This window comes from Sceloporus occidentalis, unplaced genomic scaffold, assembly GCF_023333645.1.
Source record: "Sceloporus occidentalis isolate IW3139 unplaced genomic scaffold, rSceOcc1.0.p SCAF_69, whole genome shotgun sequence".
NCBI classification, from domain to species: Eukaryota; Metazoa; Chordata; class Lepidosauria; order Squamata; family Phrynosomatidae; genus Sceloporus; species Sceloporus occidentalis.
The window spans coordinates 3,184,507-3,208,849 of NW_028317049.1; the positions used below are offsets into that span (position 1 = coordinate 3,184,507).

At 44.6% G+C, this 24,343-nt stretch overlaps 2 protein-coding genes across 3 annotated transcripts in view; both read right to left on the reverse strand.

The window, feature by feature from the left end:
• Positions 1-2,371: 2,371 nt before the first annotated feature.
• LOC149286410 (sigma intracellular receptor 2-like) lies at positions 2,372-11,459 on the reverse strand. The gene is made up of 4 exons (XM_089494123.1): positions 11,395-11,459; positions 9,520-9,686; positions 4,667-4,811; positions 2,372-3,529 (listed from the first exon to the last, which is right to left on the reverse strand). The coding sequence occupies exons 2-4, from the start codon at positions 9,670-9,672 to the stop codon at positions 3,279-3,281; spliced, it is 549 nt and encodes a 182-aa protein (XP_089350249.1). The 5' UTR covers positions 9,673-9,686; positions 11,395-11,459; the 3' UTR covers positions 2,372-3,278.
• A 4,537-nt stretch (positions 11,460-15,996) lies between these two features.
• NLK (nemo like kinase) overlaps positions 15,997-24,343 on the reverse strand; it is a 142,154-nt gene continuing 133,807 nt past the window's right edge. Inside the window, exons 9-11 of one of the 2 annotated variants that reach the window (XM_089494045.1) lie at positions 21,845-22,043; positions 19,978-20,077; positions 15,997-16,537 (exon numbers count right to left, since the gene is read on the reverse strand). In XM_089494045.1, coding sequence (XP_089350171.1) covers positions 19,980-20,077; positions 21,845-22,043 — 297 coding nt within the window. In that variant the 3' untranslated portion in view covers positions 15,997-16,537; positions 19,978-19,979. The remainder of the gene's footprint in view (positions 16,538-19,977; positions 20,078-21,844; positions 22,044-24,343) is intronic. The other variant, XM_089494044.1, reaches the window with a different exon arrangement.

Here is a 24,343-nt window from a genome sequence, read left to right on the forward strand (position 1 = left end):
GGCAGCTTTGGTGCAGCTTCTGGATTCTTAGGATGCTCGCGCCAAAGCCACACTCCATTCCTAAGCACTGGAGGGCAGCTTTGGTGCAGCTTCTGGATTCTTAGGGTGCTCGCGCCAAAGCCACACTCCATTCCTAAGCACTGGAGTGCAGCTTTGGTGCAGCTTCTGGATTCTTAGGATGCTCGCGCCAAAGCCACACTCCATTCCTAAGCACTGGAGGGCAGCTTTGGTGCAGCTTCCGGATTCTTAGGGTGCTCGCGCCAAAGCCACACTCCATTCCTAAGCGCTGGAGTGCAGCTTTGGTGCAGCTTCTGGATTCTTTGGATGCTCGCGCCAAAGCCACACTCCATTCCTAAGCGCTGGAGTGCAGCTTTTGGTGCAGCTTCTGGATTCTTTGGATGCTCGCGCCAAAGCCACACTCCATTCCTAAGCGCTGGAGTGCAGCTTTGGTGCAGCTTCTGGATTCTTAGGGTGCTCGCGCCAAAGCCACACTCCATTCCTAAGCACCGGAGTGCAGCTTTTGGTGCAGCTTCTGGATTCTTAGGACCCATGCATCACTTAAATAGCATACCTCCAAAGAGACCCCAAGCAGCTTTATTTTGGCAGTCTGGAACAGGCCTAAGAGAACAAAGTCCCACATCCTTTTCAATAGACAGGTGGAGGCTTTGGACGTCTTTGGACATACAGCACCCGATAAACTAGAGATTGGAGAACGTGGCATCCCAAATCCTTCCAGACTACAACTCCCACATCATTCACATTACCGACAAGAGCTGATTTGCAATCAGATCTTGGAAGTGACTTGTTAAAAAGAAGTAGTTCCTAGCAACTAATACCTTCTTAACAGTAACGAAGGTATAACTACTTCACTGCAGTGTAATGCTATCTACTCATTCAGGAAGTGCATGGACAGCGCACTGACCCTCGGGGTCAAACGTTTTTTAAAAAGGTCCTTTCCTGGTCCTGAAATGATGGGAGAAGGGGAGAGAGAATGTATAGTGAAAATGCCCCTGATCCTCTAAGAGGGCACTTTGGGACTCTCTCTCTCTCTCTCTCGATTTACAATGTTTGCACCAGCGGTCCTCCAAAATTGCCGGGGAAGGGACTAATGCACTCCCTAGCCTCCAACGTTTGCCTGCCCCTCTTCTAAATGTTTCTTTTCACAGTTTAGGGTGTAGCCTCCATGGTAGAAGAGAAACCTTCCAACATTTCACAGATGAAAACTGGGACATACGTAGCTGAGCAACACGAAAGTGTGCTCAAAATAGCAAATGTTGTTAAGAAGGAAAAACAGACAAGCTAGGAGAGTTTGCAGCAGGTTGCTTCTGCCTGAGCCAACTGGGAAGCGTTCCACTGAAAGAAAACTACGGCCTGCTACAGACAGCCAAAATAAAGCTGCTTCGAGTCACTTTGGAGGTATGGTATTTCAATGATGCATGAGTCCTAACAGTCTGGAAGCTTCACCAAAGCTGCACTCCAGTCCTTAGGACTGGAGCGTGGCTTTGGTGCGGCCTTTGGACGCTTAGGACGCACGTATCATTGAAATACCATACCTCCAAAGTGACTCGAAGCAGCTTTATTTTGGCTGTCTGTAACAGGCCTACATTTTCACTCGGTTGGTAGCAATTTATGTAAGCTGGGGGGGGAGTGAGTAGAAGAAACCAGGACATTTTAGAAGCATAAGAAAAATAGGGGACAACAGAGGGTTAATCCAGATTGTCTACTAAAATGCGACAGCTGGAGGGTATGGAAAGAATTCCACATGGTTCAAACATTGTGAAAGGGTTTGTTTGTTTTTAATGTAAGGCTGAAATTGTGCATTTTGAAGACAAGGGAATGCTATAGGGCTATTATTATTATTATTATTATTATTAAGCTTTATTTATATAGCGCTGTAAATTTACACAGCACTGTACATACAATCTTTTGCTTAGACGGTTCCCTGCCCTCGGGCTTACAATCTAAGAAGACAAAACATAAAAGGAGAAGGGAATGGTTGTGGGGAAGGGGATCAGGTTCTGGAGTTCATCTTTCCTTCAGAGGCCTGGACCAAGGCAGGTGGACTGGAGGGAAGGCTCTATATCTTAAGGATATAATGCCATGCCGCCTTGTTTTGTGGCTGTTTCTGACTCATGGTGACCCGGAGGCGAACATATCATGGGGTTTTCTTGGCAAGATTTGTTCAAAGGAGGTTTGTCATTGCTGTCCCCTAATAATTAATTTTGGCCTGTTACAGACTGCCCAAATAAAGCTGCTTGGGGTCTCTTTGGAGGTATGCTGTTTAAATGATGCCTGGGTCCTAAGAGTCCGGAGGTCGCGCCAAAGCCACACTCCATTCCTAAGCACTGGAGTGCAGCTTTGGTGCACCTTCCAGAGTCTTAGGATGCACGCATCATTTAAACAGCATACCTCCAAAGAGACCCCAAGCAGCTTTATTTTGGCAGTCTGTAACAGGCCTTTGTTTTATTTATATACCGCTATTCCAAAGATCATAGCGGTGAACAGCAAGTAAGCTAAGTCTAAGAGAGTGTGACTCGCCCAAGTGGGTTTCCATGGCCAAGCTAGGATTCGAACCCTGGACTCCAGAGTTGCAGTCCCGACACTCAAGCCACTATGCCATGCTGACTCTCTCCCACCTTTGTTAGTGAACTGCAATTCCAAATGTGAACACACATCTGGATGTGCAATGGAAATCAGAGTATAAATGGCAGCGCATGCGCCACTCTCCTTGGACAACCTTGTAAAACAAATGTATGACGACAAAAATATTGAACTGTTCTTCCAGGAGAACCTGCATACATGTTAAGTCTCCAAAAGGATGCTGGCGTAGATGTAACTAATATCATTTGAGGATTGAGGGAGTTAAAGATGTTTCTAAAGGGTAATTTTTTTAAAAAATCTATTGTTGTAGTAACTATCTACTACTACCTTTATAAAGTAACTTTCCAAATTCAGGTTTCAGGCACGCAATAGCTGGACGGCCATTGGTTCTCTAGTCTGGAAATAAGTCTGTTAGGTCCAAAATACACTGCAGAAATAATCCAGTTTGAGATTGCTTTAACTGTCCTGGTTCAATGCTTGGGAATTCTGGAAACACCTTCTCTATCAGAGAGCTCTGATACCACAATAAACAACAATTTCCAGGATTCCCTAACACTGAGCCAGGGCAGTTAAAGCGATTTCAAACTGGATTATTTCTGCAGTGTGTTTTGGACTCCAGTGGCTAACCTCTCAAAAGCCAGTGCTCACTCCTCTGCGCCGGAGACATTCCCATCCGTCTATTTCTTTTTCCTTTTCTCCACCTGGTTGTACGACGGGCTGAGCAACATCGAAACCAGAATCAGGAGCGGGATCAGCAAGTAAGGGATATAGATGGCCACCAAAGTCAAGCGTTCGTGGTGCGTTTGCGGACCGGGATGCTGGGACTTGGAGAAATCGCTGAAGAGGATATGGGCCAAGATGGGAAGCAGGGTGGTAGCCACGTGCGTCGCATAGATGATGGCTGGGGTCCGGATCCACTTGCAGTTCCCTGGGCAAAAGACGGAGTTAAAGAAACGTCTCTCAAGAATCCCAAACCGTCCACAGGGGTGGCTGTGATAGTGACCCCATTGCTTTCTGATGGTTCAGTGGACACAAACTTTGTTTCATACACAAACATATTTAAAGTATAGTGTGTAAAATGATCTTCGGCCTATGCGTATAAGGTATGCAAGAAACAGAAATGGATTTCATGTTTGGACTTGGGTCCCATCTTCAACGGATCTCCTTATGTATAAGCAAATAGTCCCAAATCCAACACTAACATAAATCCAAAATCTGAAACACCTCTGGTCCTGAGCATTGACCCAGAATCCTGGGAATGACAGTCTAAAAAGGCACCTTTTGCCATGTTCTGGAAGTTTTAATCTAGCATTTAGGGGAAAGGGACCAAGTTCAGATCCTGTATGTGTGTGTTTGTGCCCTTTAGTCACCTGTTGCCTTAGAATCATAGAGTTGGAAGAGACCACTAGGGCCATCCAGTCCAACCCCCTGCCATGCAGGAAATCCAAATCAAAGCATCCCTGACAGATGGCCATCCAGCCTCTGCTTAAAGACCTCCAAGGAAGGAGAGTCCACTACACTCCGAGGAAGGAGTCTGTTCCACAATCGAACACCCCTTACTGTCAGGAAGTTCCTCCTAATGTTCAGGTGGAATCTCTTTTCCTGGAGCTTGCATCCATTGTTCCGGGTTCTGTTCTCTGGAGCAGAAGAAAACAAGCTTGTTTCCTCCTCAATATGACATCCCTTCAAATATTTATAGCGACCCCATACATTTCATAGGGTTTTCTTAAGCACTCTTAAGTGGCTTTGCCAGTTCCTTGCTCTGACATATAGCCCACAGCACCTGGTCTTTGTGTTGGCCTACTGTCCAAGTCCTAACCAGGGTTGACCCAGCTTAACGTCCAAGATCAGACCAGTACTTTTAGGGCAGTGGTTCTCAACCTTCCTAATGCCGCAACTCTTTAATACAGTTCCTTGTGTTGTGGTGACCGCCAACTATAAAATCGGTTCCTAAGACCATAGGAAATACGTGTTTTCCAGTGGTCTTGGGCGATTGTGAAAGGGGTTGCGACCCACAGGTTGAGAACCGCTGTTTTAGGGTATTTAGGATCAACGTCAGACTTACCTTTCCAGAATGCGTAGGCTGCAACAGGGAAGAAAGGCAGCTGGAAAAAGGCTTCAGAGTATATGAAGGACCGGAACCACACTGGTGGGTCTGCCATCATGGGGTCTTTAAATGCACTTGTGTACCAGGCTGACCATTCTGTCAACTTGAGAAGTATAAAAAACGGGTTTAAAAGGTTTTGCCGTTGCTGTTGTGTGCCTTCAAGTCGTTTCTGACCTAAGCTATTCTGGGCAGAATTTGTTCAGAAGAGGTTTGCCCTTGCCTTCAACCTGAGAGGCTGAGAGAGTGTGACTTGCCCAGAGTCACCCAGTAGGTTTCCCCGGCCGAGCGGGAATCAAATCCTGGTCTCCAGAGATGTCGTCCAACACTCAAACCACGCAATACAACACTCAAACCAGGAACTCTTGCAGCACCAAGTCAAGAGCGAGAGAAGGGGTTGTGCACTTGCAAAATGTCTGGCTTGCACAAGGCACCACACTTGCACATGCACCACCTCTGAGAAAGAGGTTAGGTCGGTTTGGCTGGATTCAGTCAGTTCGCTGTTTTCATTGTCAAGGAAGGAGGGAAACAAGGGTAGATAAAGAAAACAATTAGAATAATAGTTTTTTCTATTTGTATACTGTGGCTCGACTTCTTACTACTGAGATTCAATATGGTTAATACACATGCATACATTTTGTGAATTAGATACGTTCCTGTTTCAGTTATTCTAATTATTTTCATTATCTACCCTTGTTTCCCTCCTTCCTTGACAATTATAGTGTAAGCTTTGCTGCTCGTTGGTTTGTCTATACAACTGTTTTCATGCCACTGGGCTGCCTCAACAGGTTGTCTCCCAAATCTCTGGCCTGTTACAGACTGCCAGAATAAAGCTGCTTGGGGTCTCTTTGGAGGTATGCTGTTTAAATGATGCATGCACCCTAAGAATCCGGAAGCTGCACCAAAAGCTGCACTCCAGCGCTTAGGAATGGAGTGTGGCTTTGGCGCGAGCATCCTAAGAATCCAGAAGCTGCACCAAAGCTGCACTCCAGTGCTTAGGAATGGAGTGTGGCTTTGGCGCGAGCATCCTAAGAATCCAGAAGCTGCACCAAAGCTGCACTCCGGTGCTTAGGAATGGAGTGTGGCTTTGGCGCGAGTATCCTAAGAATCCAGAAGCTGCACCAAAGCTGCACTCCGGTGCTTAGGAATGGAGTGTGGCTTTGGCGCGAGCATCCTAAGAATCCAGAAGCTGCACCAAAGCTGCACTCCGGTGCTTAGGAATGGAGTGTGGCTTTGGCGCGAGCATCCTAAGAATACAGAAGCTGCACCAAAGCTGCACTCCGGCGCTTAGGAATGGAGTGTGGCTTTGGCGCGAGCATCCTAAGAATCCAGAAGCTGCACCAAAGCTGCACTCCGGTGCTTAGGAATGGAGTGTGGCTTTGGCGCGAGCATCCTAAGAATCCAGAAGCTGCACCAAAGCTGCACTCCGGCGCTTAGGAATGGAGTGTGGCTTTGGCGCGAGCATCCTAAGAATCCAGAAGCTGCACCAAAGCTGCACTCCAGCGCTTAGGAATGGAGTGTGGCTTTGGCGCGAGCATCCTAAGAATCCAGAAGCTGCACCAAAGCTGCACTCCGGCGCTTAGGAATGGAGTGTGGCTTTGGCGCGAGCATCCTAAGAATCCAGAAGCTGCACCAAAGCTGCACTCCGGCGCTTAGGAATGGAGTGTGGCTTTGGCGCGAGCATCCTAAGAATCCAGAAGCTGCACCAAAGCTGCACTCCGGCGCTTAGGAATGGAGTGTGGCTTTGGCACGAGCATCCTAAGAATCCAGAAGCTGCACCAAAGCTGCACTCCGGTGCTTAGGAATGGAGTGTGGCTTTGGCGCGAGCATCCTAAGAATCCAGAAGCTGCACCAAAGCTGCACTCCGGTGCTTAGGAATGGAGTGTGGCTTTGGCGCGAGCATCCTAAGAATACAGAAGCTGCACCAAAGCTGCACTCCAGTGCTTAGGAATGGAGTGTGGCTTTGGCGCGAGCATCCTAAGAATACAGAAGCTGCACCAAAGCTGCACTCCAGTGCTTAGGAATGGAGTGTGGCTTTGGCGCGAGCATCCTAAGAATCCAGAAGCTGCACCAAAGCTGCACTCCAGTGCTTAGGAATGGAGTGTGGCTTTGGCGCGACCTCCGGACTCTTAGGACCCATGCATCATTTAAATAGCATACCTCCAAAGATACCCCAAGCAGCTTTATTTTGGCAGTCTGTAACAGGCCTCTGTCAGGGTTGTTAGTCAGCATAAGAACAATAACACCAGTCAGTGGAGTCTCATTCTTTGGAGGTTTTTAAACAGAGGCAGGATGGCCATCTGTCAGGGCTGCTTGGATTGCGAGTTCCTGCATGGCAGAATGGGGTTGGATCAGATAGATTCCAAACCTATGACTCTATGATCAGCATCAGAGCTGGAAAATTTCACTTTATAGACTTATTATTTCCAAATTATTTCATAAGCACAGTTTTACATGTTTTATAGTAAAATACATATTGTCCCTACTTGGCCATGGAAACCTGCTGAGGAACCATGTGCAGGTCACACTCTCTCAGCCTCAGAGAGAACCAATGTCGCCAAGAAAACTCCATGATAGGGTTGCCGTAAGTCGGAAATGGCTTGAAGGCACACAACAACAACGATTTTGATATATAAAATGACACACACACAGAGTAAACCTCTGTCTCTTTTATGTTGGATTGTGTTGGATTTACTCTATCTGTTGCTCTTCTTTTGATCCTCATGTGCCTTAGGGAAGACTTCAATGTATATCAACCAATCCATTTTTCTTATGGTAAAATATTAACCCCCCAGCGTCAGAGATCTTTCTTTACCGGCCTCGAAGCTGTGCGATAAGTGCTGAGGTGTGTCAACACAGGGGACAAAGGGGAAATCACACCATCATAAAAGTTCTGCCATGCAGGAATACATATTCTAAGCACTCCTGGCACATGGTCTTCCAGCTTCTGTTTAAAAGCCTCCAAAGAAATGTATTGACCATGCCTTAGGAGCAGCTTAAGGAGTTGGTCTGGGGAAGAGACGGTTAAGAGGTGATAGGATAGCCCTGCTTAAATATTTGGAGGGGTGTCACATTGAGGATGGAAGCTTTTTTTCTGCTGCTCCAGAGAAAAAAAAAGACACAGAGCAATGGATTCAAACTACAGGAAAAGAGATGCCACCTCAACATTAAGAGGAACGTCCCGACAGTAAGAGCTGTTCGACAGTGGAAGACGCTCCCTTGGAGTCTGGTGGAGTCTTCTTCTTTGGAGGTTTTGAAACAGAGGCTGGATAGCTATCTGTCTGCAGTGCTTTGACTGTGCATTCCTGCATGGCAAGGTGAACCTGATGCCCCTTGGCGACTCTTCCAACTCTACGATCCTATGTCCCGATATTGCTGTTGGCCGACTGTCTTGCAAAAGCATGTATCTATGAGAGGACCGCCTATGAACCATAAAAGGAACAGAGTACCTTCTGTAAATAATGAATATGGCCTGTTACAGACTGCCAAAATAAAGCTGCTTCGAGTCTCTTTGGAGGCATGCTGTTTAAATGATGCATGCATCCGAAGAATCCGGAAGCTGCCCTCCAGCGCTTAGGAATGGAGTGTGGCTTTGGCGCGACCTCCAGACTCTTAGGACCCATGCATCATTTAAATAGCATACCTCCAAAGAGACCCAAAGCAGCTTTATTTTGGCAGTCTGTAACAGGCCTATATTTAGTGGTGTTTAAAATGAATGCATGGTAGGAAACAAGGGGCATGTGTAGCTCATGGGCAAAAGGTAGACCCCAACTTACTGGTTGATCTCTGAATGGTTTGTATTAGGTTTGAAAGGATTTCTGGCTGCTTGATATTAAAGAAAAAGAGACCATCTCTTGGGGACGCTTTGATTGTGAGTTCCTGCATGGCAGAATGGGGTTGGATTGGCTGGCCCTTGGGGGTCTCTTCCAACTCTGTAATTCCATGAATTCCCATGTATTTCCTCCCTAAATGAGCCCAGGGTTTGGACTCTTTTTGGACTACAACTCCCAGATTCCCCCTGCGAACCAATGCCAACTGGGAGATCCCAGGATCTCCAGTTCCAAACTTTTCATGGGTCCCAAACACACTGCAGAAACAATCCAGTTTGAGACCTCTTTGGTTGGGGATTATAGTTTTCGTGAGCCTTCTCTGTCAGAAAGATCTGGTGCCACAATAAACTACAATTCCTAGGATTCCCTAGCACTGATAGATGGATATTATTACTGTCATAGCTCCAGAGACATCTAAATATAAGTTACAAAATACAAAACATGGCATAGTAATGGCATAGATAAGGATGTTCAGAGAAGCAATGTTTCTGATTGATAAAGCTCACAGGGATTGCAGCCATAGGTATTGCATTTATCATCCTCTATCCAGAAACATCTGTGTATAAGTTATGAATAGTTACAAATACACATAAAACACAAATATAAAGGTATACATACAATGACATATTAAAACTAGTCAGAGCCTGCAAAGATGTTTTAAGTGCTGCAAGTTTCACAGGGGTTACAGCTGCATGCACTGCATTTAGCCAGCATCATTCCTAACTCTTAATGCTGCTGCACAAATGCTCAATGCCAGGGAATCCTGGGAGTTGTAGTTTTGTGAGATATTGAGCCTTAGAGAGCTCTGGGGCCACCATAAACTACAATTACCAGGATGCCCCAGCACTGAGCCAAGGCAGTCAACGTGGATTGTTTCTGCAGTGTGTTTGGGACCTTTAGTGTTTAAAATTCTTATGTTTAAGTCTAAAACCCTTTCATATATAGATCAAAGGGACACACACATATATATAGTGTGTTACTTACCTCTTTAGGGTAAACTCCAGGGAGGAGAGCTTGCAAATCGATGAAGAGAGTGATGGGGATGTGAGTGAAGAAATAGAAAGCAAAGAGGAGCTCCAGCAAACGAGTTGCAGCCATTGCTTTGCAAGCCAAGCTCTCTTTTCTTGGATCATGCATGCACTGCTTTCACCCTGGAACAGACCATTTTATTTCCTTTGCATTCATTGGCTGGACCCAAGGGGTGGGGCTTCCCTCCTTGCCTTGCCCCACCCACTTTTAAAAGGGAAACCCCCCCCCTCCCCACTTTCATTTTTTAAAAGGAAGAATTGTTGCAATCTCACTGTTCAAAGATAAAGGAAAACCACAGCTCTGCACAGTGTTTTCCCTTTGCATTTTTCCATGCTCCAAAACACACTACAAACATGATCCAAGTTTTTGTATGCCTTGGCTCAGTGGCTAGGGAATCCTGGGAATTGTAGTTTGCAGTGGCACCAGGGCTCCCTTACAGAGAAGGCTCAATGTCTCCCCCAAACTAGTTTTCCCCCCATCATGTTTGTGGGTTAGGAAACATGCATCCAAAACACACTGCTGCAGAAACAATCCAGTTTGAGACTGCTTTCACTACTCTGGCTCACTGCTATGGGCTCCTGGGATTTGTAGTTTGAGAGCCAGCATGGCTTAGTGGTTTGAATGTTGGACTAGGACTCTGGAGACCTGGGTTTGATTCCTGGCTTGGCCATGGAACCCACTGAGTGACCCTTGGCAAGTCACACTCTCTCAGCCTCGAGGGAAAGCAATGGCAAACCTCTGAACGAATCTTGCCAAGAAAGGTTGATCACCATGCAACGGAATCCTGGGATCTGTAGTTGGCAGAGAAGGGTAAATCGATCACAAAACTACGAATCCTATTACTGCATAGCATGGAGCCATGGCAAGTTAGAAGGGTGTCAAACTGCATTAATTCTGCAGTGTAGACATTGCCTGGGAGACCCCTTCACCTCACATCTAGAATAGTCACCAAAAGTGTTAGAAGGCTACCAGATATGTACACATCCAGGCTGAATCTGCACAGTAGAAATACACTGGTGCCTCGGGTTACGAAATTAATTCGTTCCGCCATTCCTTTCGTAACCCGAAAATTTCGTAACCCGAAAAGGCTTTCCGTTAGCACTGGAAAGCCTATAGCTGCACTTTGCATTTGAATTTCGCGCCGAAATGAATTTCGTAACCCGAAAAATATTTCGTAACCCGGAACAGTTTTTTCCAATCCAACTTTTTCGTATCCCGGAAATTTCGTAACGCGATCATTTCGTATCCCGAGGCACCACTGTAATGCAGTTTTGAACTGCTTTGACTGTCATCCTATGGACTTATGGGATTTGCAGTTTGCTGTGGCAGAGAAGGCTGAATATCCTACAATCCTCTCAGAATTCCCTAGCATTGAGCCATGGCAGTTAAAGCAGTCTCAAACTGTGTTAAGTCTGCAGTGCGGCAGCAGCCTGTTTGGTCATAGACCTGCTGCCTCCTCGAATGGAGCAATACAAGACAAATCTTGCTATTCGGGTTTTTCCTGTTCGCTCTCCTTTGCTTTTCGGCTCGCAGCAGCGTTTTATGACCTTTGATTTAGACTGACAAATTTGTGCCATTTCCCCACTGTTTTCTTTTTTCCCAACAAAAGCTATTTTAGAAGAGAATTCCAGCAAGACATTTCCAACTTATGGTGACCCTAAGGATGGTCGCACAAGTTGCTCAGGTAGCGACACCTTTGCGGTCTGAGGGTCTGATCTACGCAAACTTTGTTCCGTGCGCAAAATTGTTTTAAAATATAAATAAAAATAATAAATAACTTTATTTGTATACCGCCCTTCGAAGCATCAGGTATATCAAGTATAAAATTACCTTCGGGTTGCGTGGATGACGTGCGCACAAAACGTACATTGGTTTCAAAAGCTCAGACTCGGGTCCCATCTTCAAGGTATATCATTGTTCCGATGCAAATATTCCAAACTTCGAAAAACCCCGAAACATTTCTAGTCCAAAGCATTTCAGTTAAGGGAGACTCAAGCTGTAATATCAATTTAAACAAACAACACGCACAAACCAACACCCAACAATGCACAGTCTTGCCACCATCTTTCCAATCGTTGCAACGGTGGCAAAAATGAGGATGGGACAATGAGCATCTTACCCTCATGCATCATACATTGGCCCTATACAGACAGCCAAAATAAAGTTGCTTCGAGTCACTTTGGAGGTATGCTGTTTACATGATGCATGCATCCTAAGAGTCTGGAAGCTGCACCAAAGCTGCACTCTAGTCCTTAGGACTGGAGCATGGCTTTGGTGCGGCTTCTGGACTCTTAGGACGCATGCATCATTGAAACACTATACCTCCAAAGTGACTCGAAGCAGCTTTATTTTGGCTGTCTGTATTAGACCATTGTATGATTTATTTTACTGCAGTTGTAAACTACCTCTATGTGGTGGGAGAGGCGGGATGAAGATAATAATAATAATAATAATAATAATAATAATAATAATACATAATTTTATTATTATTATTATTTATTCCTAAATTATCACTTGGGGGGAAACACATGGGCAAAGTAAAGCTGCTTGGAAGGTGAGTACCGAGGAAACCAAAACAAAGCTGCGCTCTGGGGCTAAAACCCAGCTGGGATACTCCTGATTCAAGCTGAAAAATGGGCATCTTTACGCTGGCATATAAATGGCCCAGCGCTAGTGCAAAGGAAAAATGCAGTCGCCAAAAATGCAATGGATGTTAATGACAACATGCACAGAACAGACAGTCTAACAGAGGGGCATGGGGTGAAGGAAGGTGAAATGGGTATGCGCCTCTATGACTGTGCTTTGCCACTGGGCACACCAACGCAACGATACGCTGTACATCACCAGTGCAACTGTGTGCAGCCAATTACATGGGCGGGCATCAAAATGTAATGGCATTTGGGTGGGAAGAGGGAGGTAACTGGAGGCCACTGGTGGTGTGTTTGTGCGACGGTGCGCTTGCATGGTAGGCAAGCAGGGAAAAAATAATACTTGCACGGTGCAGCCTGTTGCCGCGTGGTGTGGGTGTCTGGGCCAATGGCGATGTGGCAGTTAACAAGGCCAATGCGATTTTAGGCTGTGCCTAGATCAAGGGAAGTAACAGTGCCACTCTATTCTGCTCTGGTCAGGCCCCACCTGGAATACGGTGTCCATTCTGGGCACCACAATTTAAAAAGGATGTGGAGAAACTGGACCGTGTCCAAAGGAGGGTGACTAAAATGGTGAAGGGTCTGGAAACCATGAAACCCTATGAGGAATGCCTTAGGGAGCTGGGGATGTTTAGCCTGGAGAAGAGAAGGTTAAGAGGTGATATGATAGCCCCGTTTAAATACTTGAAGGGATGCCATACTGAGCTTGTTTTCTACTGTTCCAGAGACTAGGACCTGGAAAAGAGATTCCACTAAAACATTAGGAGGTACTTGCTGATAGTAAGGGCTGTTCGACCGTGGAACAGAGTGCAGTGGAGTCTCTTTCTTTGGAGGTCTTTAAGCAGAGGCTGGATGGCCATCTGTCAATGGGGATGTTTTGATTTGGATTTCCTGCATGGCAGAATGGGGTTGGACTGGATGGCCCTTGCGGTCTCTTCCAACTCTGCGATGATATGATTCTGCCTTTGGGGTTTCGGCCCACTTTCAGATAGCGCACGATAGAATCATGCGCATGAAGACAAATCTAGAATAATGTAACCCACCGAATCAAAGAACTTTATATCTGACAATACCCCTTACTTTACCTGCTGGGTTCTTTGCAAGTGCAACCCCAGTATAACCAGTGGTGTGGCTAGGACTGGTGACTGGGGGTTCTCTAACATGCTAGTTTTCTATACATAGGTTGTTCTTGTGGGGCATGTGAGAGACATTTAGTAGCACACCTAATTCACATTACACCTACCTCACGCTCCGAACTGTTTACTTGGTTCTTTTGAAGAAGGAAACTGACCTTTGACTGGGCTAAACCTGAACTGCTTTGCAGTTCTTACATTAGTTAGGACTCTCAGGGTAAAACCTCCAACATAATCTGCACTTTATGTCTGCATGGGTTTTATTCGTGCTCCTTAGGATCCCATCTTTTGTCCTGAGCTTTCAGCTGATATTTAATTCAAAGATAACTCAAAGCAGTGTGTATTGTAGAAGGCTCAAATCCACGATCTGGTAAGAGTTCGATTGGCAAGAGAATCCACGATCACCTAAGCCAGATGGAGAACAAAACAAAAACACACTCAGCCACGGGAGGTTTGCTTGTTTCAAACGTCACATTTATTGTTTTCACCACTGTACTTCAAAATCTACATTGTACAAAGTGACCCGCAAGTGTGCCACATTTAACAGACCAACCTCTGAGATTTTACCTTTCATACCAGTGTCTTCTTGGGCTCATTTTACGTTAAAGAACACGCTTCTCATTCAAAGTGAATTGAAATGCTTCAGTCGGTGCGTTGTATCTTTCCTTAAAAAAAAATTCCTCAGGAGCCGCACAAAAAACAAAGATATTTTCATCATCTTTGTTTGAGAAATTCGACATTTGTCTCTTTCGCATCAAAATAATGACTTCATTGAAGTTAAAACTTCCCAAAAAACATAACTTAAACTCATAGTTCAGTTCCAGCTCAGATCAACCCTCTCGAAAATACTCTGCTAAATACAGATAACTTACAATAACTTTAACAGTTAATTGTCCATGACAAACATCAAGGTTTCTCTCTCTCTCTCAATCTCTCTCTCGCTCAATCTCTCTCAATTTAAATATCCCCAGACCGATGTTCAAAATTTAAGACCATCCGTTCGTTCTTTTCTTTGTACAGGTGAAAAGAAAAAAAACCAGTCTCCGATTTTTCTTGCCTTTTGTTTAATATAAAAGTTGGAAGGGACATTCAAGTTTTCAAGTCTCCACACCGGACTTCAAAAAAAGAAAGAAGAAGATCATGTGGAGTTAAACAAACCAAGTTGTATATACTCCAGGAGGTAGAGGCCTTCAATTTGTGTTCATATATATATATACATATGCACAGAATAATTCAGTGTTTGAACAGAAACGACACACACACACACAAAAGAAAGGAAATTAGCAAAAAGAAAAGGAATTAAAGTTATTTTACTACTCCGACGTTTCAAGACTTCCACGGCTTTTGCCTAAATGACACAAACACAACGAACGTAATTCCCTATGTGCTTTTCTTCGCTTTTCTTTATCCACCCAAACTTATATCCAGTGCAGGATTTTTAAAATAAAAATAATAATAATAATAATAATAATAATAATAATAAAATCACAAAGTTTCACAGATCTAGAAAATGTGCAAGCTATTTCCTCGCTCTCTCTCTCGCTCTCCGTCTCTCTCTCTCTCTATACACAGCCATGAGTATCAAGGGTCTTTGAAATAGTAGCCCGGAAATGGGTTTTATTTACACACATTTGGAGGGGCATGCGACGGGTCGGATGCTTTGTGTAAGAAAAGAGCAGAAAAAACCTCTAATAAAAATAGATTAAATATATATATATTTATATATATTTATTTATACCAGGCGGCGGTTGAAAGGAAAGACGTCCCCCGTCTTTCCTAGTCGCGGCTCATTCTTTCTACTCACCAATGGGAAAACAGCGCATAACCACCACCGCAGTGCTAGTGGGAAACGATGTGTAGAGTTGTGACCATCAGGTGGCACTGCCCATCGAAGCTTAGCTAGTGCCATCTGATGGGGATTCATGATTGGTCACAATTGGTTTTTGTATTCCCTCATTTATTCATTATTTTGGTTAAAAAAAACAACCCCAAACGGTCAGGAATGGATCGATATAAAAACGTCATATGCTTTTTGTACAATCTCATTGGCCTGTTACAGACTGCCAAAATAAAGCTGCTTGGGGTCTCTTTGGAGGTATGCTGTTTAAATGATGCATGCATCCTAAGAATCCGGAAGCTGCACCAAAAGCTGCACTCCGGTGCTTAGGAATGGAGTGTGGCTTTGGCGCGAGCATCCTAAGAATCCAGAAGCTGCACCAAAGCTGCACTCCAGCGCTTAGGAATGGAGTGTGGCTTTGGCGCGAGCATCCTAAGAATCCAGAAGCTGCACCAAAGCTGCACTCCAGCGCTTAGGAATGGAGTGTGGCTTTGGCGCGAGCATCCTAAGAATCCAGAAGCTGCACCAAAGCTGCACTCCAGCGCTTAGGAATGGAGTGTGGCTTTGGCGCGAGCATCCTAAGAATCCAGAAGCTGCACCAAAGCTGCACTCCAGCGCTTAGGAATGGAGTGTGGCTTTGGCACGAGCATCCTAAGAATCCAGAAGCTGCACCAAAGCTGCACTCCAGCGCTTAGGAATGGAGTGTGGCTTTGGCGCGAGCATCCTAAGAATCCAGAAGCTGCACCAAAGCTGCACTCCAGCGCTTAGGAATGGAGTGTGGCTTTGGCGTGACCTCCGGACTCTTAGGACCCATGCGTCATTTAAATAGCATACCTCCAAAGAGACCCCAAGCAGCTTTATTTTGGCAGTCTGGAACAGGCCATTGTTAAGTTGAAGGGTGGGAAAAGAAAGGAAAACAAACCCAGACGCTCCAAACAAACAAAAATCAACCCCAACAATTTCCCCCCTTCCCCCAAATTTTGGTTCGATCTTCTTTTTTGCTCAGAGCCCAGCAAGATCACAGCTGCACTACGATTCAGAGAAAAGAACATGTGCAACTCTGGATAAAATATTTGTCTTCTAAAAGCACAACCCCAACTTTGACAAGATTTAAAAGCCTAGTTAACATGTCCCCCCCACCCTTTATTCATATAGCATACAAGGATAGTGGTTGTTAATTTAAAACTTCATTATTAGTAAAAGTACAGTACAAGCATGATTAAACCTCCAGAATTGCAAATCCCAGAATCCAGTGGAAAGCTACATTATGTCTTCAGTAGTACATTTATATCGCCCACGTTCACTCCCAGACCAGCGGAGACGGCGGCATCTCAGACGGCTGAGCCACAGTGGAACTGAAAGGCAACAAGCACACAAGATCAGTGTTCACTTGCAAGAGATCGCTGGAATATTCACACAAAAGCCTCATGATGTACAGTCAAACCTTCCACATTTACAGATTTTTGTGGAATTGATTATTGGGTTTTGATTGGTATGTTCTCTCTAGGAATCTCTAGGTCTTCCAGCATGACTTTGCCAGAGGTTGACCATAACGTTGTGCTGGAGAACCTAGAACAGTGATGACGAAACTTTTAGAGATCGAGTGCCCAGACTACAACCCAAAACCCACTTATTTATCACAAAGTACCTTTGGCTTTCTAGTGGCAAACTCTGTGTTGGGGCAATGGTGCGTGCGCCGACAGAGAGGGCTCTGAGTGCCACCTCTGGCACGCGTGCCATAGGTTTGCCACCACTGACCTAGAAGTTCCTAGAGAAAACCCTTCTCTAGGTATTTGTAGGTCCTCCAGAATGATCCTTTGATCAACTTCTGGGAGATGTTTGACCATACAGTTGTATTGGAGGATCTGGAAATCCCTAGAGAGGTGTTCTCTCCAGTAAAAAGAACAGTGCTTTTTTTAATGTGCAGTTTTTCCACATTCACAGGGGTTGTTCATCACTAACCCCAGAGAATGTGGAGGGACCACTGACATATAGTATGCAACATACACCTTCATCCCTTTATGGTGCAAGGCTCAGTTAGCAAAAGGGACCCAGAGGGGTTACAAAGAAAGCACTGTTCCTGAAAACCAGAAGTATGAGTGTGTTTGTTCAGAGAGTGTAATACACTCCGTCACTCCCTCCCTTTGGCTAAAACATTGCTCTCAGCCCTTCTTCCAGTCATTTAACTTTCATATAGAGAGAGCATGGATCTTCCCATGACATCTCAAATCTCACATCTCTTTTTAAACCTTGCCGCCAGTCATTTGTTCACCTGTCTTGTTGCTCAGAGTTACCTTTTCTGCATCCAGCAAATTCCTTCCCTCTCCCCTTCAATTTCTTTCTGACCTTACGCTTCTTATTTTTCTCTCGGCTCAGATATGTTCCTTCCCTACCTCCAATTCTATCATGCCCACAGAAGCAGAAACACAGCAAGCGGTCTTATATCAGAGCAGACTACCCAATGCTGGCAAATGCATCTGAGGAAGTAGACTGAAGTTTACCAAAACTCATGCTGCCAAATTTCTTTCTTTTTAGTCTCAAAGATGCTAAAAGATATTGGCTTTCCAGTGTCTTGAGCCAAGTGTCATTTCCATGACCTGAGGGTTGCTCCTTTTTACAGGTGCCAAGGACTGAAGGTGGCTCAGATCCAAGTTACCACAAGGACTATATCCTTCCACATGAGCCTGTCCATGTTTTCAGATCGTGGGGTGGGGTGAAAGGAGCACAGTGATTAAATGCTGGTCCTACAGCCACAAGGTTTTAAGTTTGATCCTAGAGGAGGGCTCCAAGGTCCACTCAGCCTTCCATCCTTGCATAGGTTGGTAAAATGAGGACCCAGCTTGTTGGGGTCAATTGGCTTACACATTGTAAACCGCTTAGGGAGTGATAGTTCACTGATAAGCGGTATAGAAATGTACTTGCTATTGCTATTGGAGGGAGGATCTCATCTTTGCCATGATCCTCACATCTCATGAGAACATCAGGATTCTTGATAGCTGCTCCCAAGCTCTAGAGAGGTTAGACAGGTTATCCTTACTATCTTTCCATAGGGGACCTTGTGGGTTCTAGTTCTTGTGGTGTTCAGACCCAACATCTCTCCTGTTGGCACCAGTTGCTCCTCAGCCTTGTCTAGGTCAATACTTCTTAAGCTATCTGAAGCAGAGGACCAGCAAATTTCTTTTCCCCAAGATGCCAGGTACTGGGACCATATTTGTGTCAAATGACTACAATTGTTCCTTTCCTAAAAACCTGCTGCAGACCAGAAGCCAATAACTTGCGGACCGGCAAGTCCATGTACCACAGTTTGAATAACACCAGTCTAGATCACTGTTACACACTGGTTGTGATGTTCCTCATTATCAACAATTGGATGAACAATTAGAATATTAGAATCATAGAGTTGGAAGAGACCCCAAGGGTCATCCAGTCCAACCCCCCTGCCATGCAGGAACTCCCAATCAAAGCATACCCGACAGATGGCCATCAAGCCTCTGTTTAAAGACCTCTCCATCACACTCAGAGGCAGTGTCTTCCACTGTCAAACAATCCTTACTGTTAGGAAGTTCCTCCTAATGTTGAGGCGGAATCTCTTTTCCTGGAGTTTGCATCCATTGCTCTGTGTCCTAGTCTCTGGAGCAGCAGAAAACAAGCTTGCTCCCTCCTCAATATAACATCCCTTCAACTATTTAAACAGGGCTATCATATCACCTCTTACCCTTCTCTTCTCCAAGCTAAACATCCCCAGCTTGTAGCTTCAAGTAAAAGCTCTAGCACTGTGGTAACACATCCATCTCCACGAGCTCAATACTCCATACAGCTGATGTGTTAACACCAGCATAATCCCAGTACAAGCTGTTGAAGATGGAGGAGAGGTGGTTCAGAGGTCTGTCCCTCTAAGACTGCACACTTCTTGAGAAAAAGTGGGGGGTTTGTGAAAGAGCCTTCAGTTTGACATCAGATCTTGCTGGAGAACGTTGTTTCCCTAGAGGTGACAACATTCAACCTTCCTTGCCACCCTAAACCCTATTGACTCTGATATTCCAGAGAGTTTCCCCCCTCAACCCTAGCTATCATACGTTGCTACTTAGAAGGAGATTTTAAATATATATAGGACCAGCACTTAATACTGTGCAACCTGTAATGGGCACAGTCCACTCTACCAGCTTATTGTGTTACACAGGAACAGTAGATCTCATTCTTGCTAGCTAAGTAACTAAGGCCTGATACAGACAGCCAAAATAAAGCTGCTTCGAGTCACTTAGGAGGTATGGTGTTTCAATGATACATGTGTCCTAAAAGTCCAGAAGTCGCACCAAAGCCACACTCCAGTTCTAAGGACTAGAGTGCAGCTTTGGTGCAGCTTCCAGACTCTTAGGATGTATGCATCATTGAAACACCATACCTCCAAAGTGACTCGAAGCAGCTTTATTTTGGCTGTCTGTATAGGGCCAATATGGGCAACAGAATGATGGAGAGCTGATCTACCAAACCTCCATCTTAGATGGCTTTTCACCATGAAATTACCAATTTATAGTATCGAATCAGCCCTACATAGACAGGGTCTTGTGAAATGTTCTAAAGCAACCAACTGCCAAAGGTTCACTATTCTTTTGCAGTGGGTTTTGCACATGACAGCACCTCTTGGTTAACAAAACGCACTGTAAAGCATTAAGGCACTCAGAAGAATAAATCAGGCATATGGGTATGGGTGTTGCAAAGCCACTACAGGGTTTCCTTAACAGTCACCATACCACTAAAGAAAAAAGGTAAATGAATATCAGATGTGATTACATACAGTTACCTAATAAAGCTCTTAAAAGCAGCAGATTGTGGGTTGATGCACAGAGGTACTCTGCTTCCTTTCTGCTGTTCCAAAATGAACTGATGAATTATTTCTGAAAAACAGAAAGGAATTGCAAGGGAAGAAAGTGAACACGCCTTTGCATAAGCATACAGAAATCTACAGAATATACTACATACAGGAGGAGAAAACATGCCGAACATACATTTGGATAAGTAGACGCGAAAATGATACCCATGCCACCAGAGCTGGATGAAACTGCCAACTGCAGGTGGCCCAAAGCCAAAGCTTATTTCAATTTGAATTTCCCCCAAATGTACAGAAATGCCTTTCAAATTGTAGTATTCCAATGGCAACTAATAATCATATCCAACGCACTTTTAAGGATGCCGTCCAGTTAAAGGAATTGTAATTGATTAAGCATATGATGTTTAGTCACTACTTGTGCCTAAATCTTGCGTACAGGTAAAAATAACATTCTAACACAAACATTGTACTTTAATTTTAGATCATGCATGCTTGATCCCAGTAATGGTATGCCTAACAACAAGCAAAACAGGACAGTAGGTAGTTTGAGTGCTCTGGGAAGTGGTGTTCTGACTGGGACCACAATGCCACAGAAAACACAATGTAGGGAATGCTAATAGATTCAGCCTTGGTTTTAGAAACCCAGAATGGAAGGCAAGAAGCACCTTTCACCAGCTAAGGTCCCTTCGCAGCAGAGATCGCTTGGTCACAGTTAGCCATGCTCTGGCAGGATCCTATACGGATTACTGAAATGTGTTGTAGCTGGAGCTGCCTTTGAAGACTGCTCAGAAACTGTAGCTGGTTTAAAATACAGCAGATGGGTTGCTAACTGGGTGCAGAGAACACACCTCACTGAAGTTAGCAGCATACTATATGCTATACTGGCTCCTGGTTTGTTTCCCAGCAAAAAATCCAAAGGCTGGTTTTTAATCTTTAATGCACTAAAACAAGACCATCTTTCCCACTGAGCAGTATGCTATATTGTGACATTTATGTAAATGGGAATAGACAACAAAACATACTAAACACACTAAACAGAAACCCAGTGAATTCATGAGTGCTGGGCCTCTGCAGCTTTGGTGGGAAGCCAAGTTTTAACTTGGTGCCAAACCAGAAGAAATGTTGGCAGCATTCAAGACTCTGGCCTGTTCCAGACTGCCAAAATAAAGCTGCTTCAGGTCTCTTTGGAGGTATGCTATTTAAATGATGCATGCATCCTAAGAATCCGGAAGCTGCACCAAAGCTGCACTCCAGTGCTTAGGAATGGAACATGGCTTTGGCGCGACCTCCGGACTCTTAGGACCCATGCATCATTTAAATAGCATACCTCCAAAGAGACCTGAAGCAGCTTTATTTTGGCAGTCTGTAACAGGCCTCTATTTGCTTTAATGTTTAGCGTGAGCTACTTTGGGCTCTATCTACCATGGAAAAGCAGCATCTATTTGTACTAAATGTGCATGGTGAGATACAGGTGTCTAAGAGGATGGTTTTCACATTGAGGGCCAGGTAGTCTGCCTGCTCTCACACAGAGTGCGAGTACCACTATAACAACAATTTATGCTCTAACAAGTAAAAAAACCACATCTACATACTGCAAAGTTTTTCCTTGGCATTTACTGCATTTCAGAGATATCTTGCATCTCATAAATAAAAGCAAGCACCTTCCATACTGATGCTGGGGGAAAGATGTTCTTAAATATGTATGCAATGATATCGAAGCCTATTACACTTCCAAACCTTGTTTGTTCTATGTGCATGCTTTCCGTTCTACTGAGCTATAAAAAGCAGCCATAAACAAGGCCAAGCGTGAAACATCCTAACTCAAAATACTGACCTTTAACCTGCCGAACAGAACTGAGGTTCTTTTCAAAAGTGTCGTCAAATTTGGGATTCGTAATGGGTTCAAAATCACTGGTGTAAACGCGTCCCGTAGAGGTGGAGAAACAACATTTACACATGCAGGTGTGATATCGTAAACGCCCTTCATCGAGATATGGATGAGCTAAGGCATCCTTAGCAGATATTCTTTTGGACTGGAATTTGGGGGAAGACAACACATAAAAACACGGATATTAAACTCGCAAGCTTTAACTTCCGTTACCATTCTTTCTAGGTTCCATGTCCTATTATTAATACCGCTAGGAGGCAGTGTTCCTTTGAAAAAGCCAACATTGTTAATAACCTCTTCGCTAAATAACTTCTTTCTACTTGGCACCAGCAGGAAATGTTATGCTCTGCAGTCTTCCAATCAAGACAAAAATGCCTCCTCTAATGTGTTTCCAAGACCTTCAGACTGCTCTGCTGAAAATTAAGGGCTGCACAAATACTTTAAAGACTCTAGGACTTTAAAACTGAATCGCTGATCCTGCAGGGTGACTTAGTAGGAAACTGATTTAATATACTTTTAGTCTGTTTAAAATTATGGTTATTGCTTTAAATTGCGCTACATTGATTTTTATCCTACGACGTCCTCAGACACAGGTGGGATATGAATATTTTAATTAATAGCTAAGTGCTCAAGGATGTTTTGGACTTTTTCAAAACCACGTGTATTTTAATAAGACAAATCAAGTTTGGTGAGAAGAAGCCATTCTATTCAAGAGTAGACAGTTGTAAGAATCCTATTTCAGAAGTGTTTCAGAGTTCCTCAACCTGGTGCGCTCCAGATCCTTTGGACTACAATTCCCATCAGTCCCATAAAACATTACCTATGATCAGAGATGGGAACTATAGCCTAAAACACCTGGAAGGCAGAATGTTGAGGGATAAAGGTAACGGTATTTCCCCTTTGACAAGGTTGTCAATTCGTGTCCGACTGTGAGGGTTGGTGCTCATTTCTGTTACTAAGGCCTGTTACAGACTGCCAAAATAAAGCTGCTTCGGGTCTCTTTGGAGGTATGCTATTTAAATGATGCATGGGTCCTAAGAGTCCGGAGGTCGCGCCAAAGCCACACTCCGTTCCTAAGCACTGGAGGGCAGCTTTGGTGCAGCTTCCGGATTCTTAGGATGCATGCATCGGTCTGTTACAGACTGCCAAAATAAAGCTGCGTCGAGTCTCTTTGGAGGTATGCTATTTAAATGATGCATGGGTCTTACGAGTCCGGAGGTCATGCCAAAGCCACACTCCATTCCTAAGCACTGGAGTGCAGCTTTGGTGCAGCTTCTGGATTCTTAGGGTGCATGCATCATTTAAACAGCATACCTCCAAAGAGACCCGAAGCAGCTTTATTTTGGCAGTCTGTAACAGGCCATCATTTAAACAGCATACCTCCAAAGAGACCCGAATCAGCTTTATTTTGGCAGTCTGTAACAGGCCTAAGATAACTCTGTGATTATGTAGCCAGCATGACTACACCTTCTCACTGAAGTGGCACCTATTTATCTACTCCCACATTTACATGCTTTCGAACTGATAGGTTGGCAGAAGCTGGGACTAGTGATGGGAGCTCAAACTGCCGACCTGGGTCTCAAACTGCCAACCTGCCGATCTTACAATCTTCAGAGTCAGCATCTCAACCACTGAGCCACCCAGGAAAAGCTTCGGCTACAATTCCATTCACACATTTAGTCTCAAAGGTGCAACAAGATCCCTTTGCAGGCCATAAAGTGAGAGATGCACTTGTAAATATGGCAAAAAAATACAAACAAATCCAAAGAAAAGCCAATAGCACCACAGGCACTTGGGGGGTGCTATTGCCCACTTGGAAGCAATGGCCTGTTACAGACAGCCAAAATAAAGCTGCTTCAAGTCACTTTGGAGGTATGGTATTTCAATGATGCATGAGCCCTACAGGTCTGGAAGCTTCACCAAAGCTGCACTCCAGTCCTTAGGACTGGAGCATGGCTTTGGTGCGGCCTTTGGACTCTTAGGACGCATGTATCATTGAAATACCATACCTCCAAAGTGACTCGAAGCAGCTTTATTTTGGCTCTCTGTAACAGGCCAAAATAATTATTTTGGCAACTTAAATTGGAGGGTGAAGGAAATGGAAGGTATTGCACAGGCCTTCAAAGTCCTATGATGGACCAGGGCAGCTCCCCAACCCATGGCAGTTGTCTGCACCTTCTTTAAGAGGGTTCTTTATATATTCCCCTCCCATTAAGCTCCCCAAGGAGTATACAACACACTAGACAAATTATACTTTTCTGTCCTGGAAGATGTATGGGATGAGATGGGCCTGTATCAGAGGAAGAAAATCAACTCTCCGGCCCCAGGCTTTCCTTGTCTGACCATCCCAGATGTACGTAGGATGCTATTCCTGTTCTGCTGAAATGAAAGCATTCCAAGGCGATTCCTCGGAAGATGAAAACCCACTAGTAAAGGAAGATGTTC

Excerpts from the sequence above, each read along its gene's own strand:
- LOC149286410 (XM_089494123.1), bottom strand. The coding sequence starts at position 9,672 with ATGCATGATCCAAGAAAAGAGAGCTTGGCTTGCAAAGCAATGGCTGCA. Across the intron at positions 4,812-9,519 it reads CTGGAGTTTACCCTAAAGAG|TTGACAGAATGGTCAGCCTG; the intron begins GTAAGTAACACA and ends ATACTTCTCAAG. Across the intron at positions 3,530-4,666 it reads AGCCTACGCATTCTGGAAAG|GGAACTGCAAGTGGATCCGG; the intron begins GTAAGTCTGACG and ends TCTTTTGCCCAG.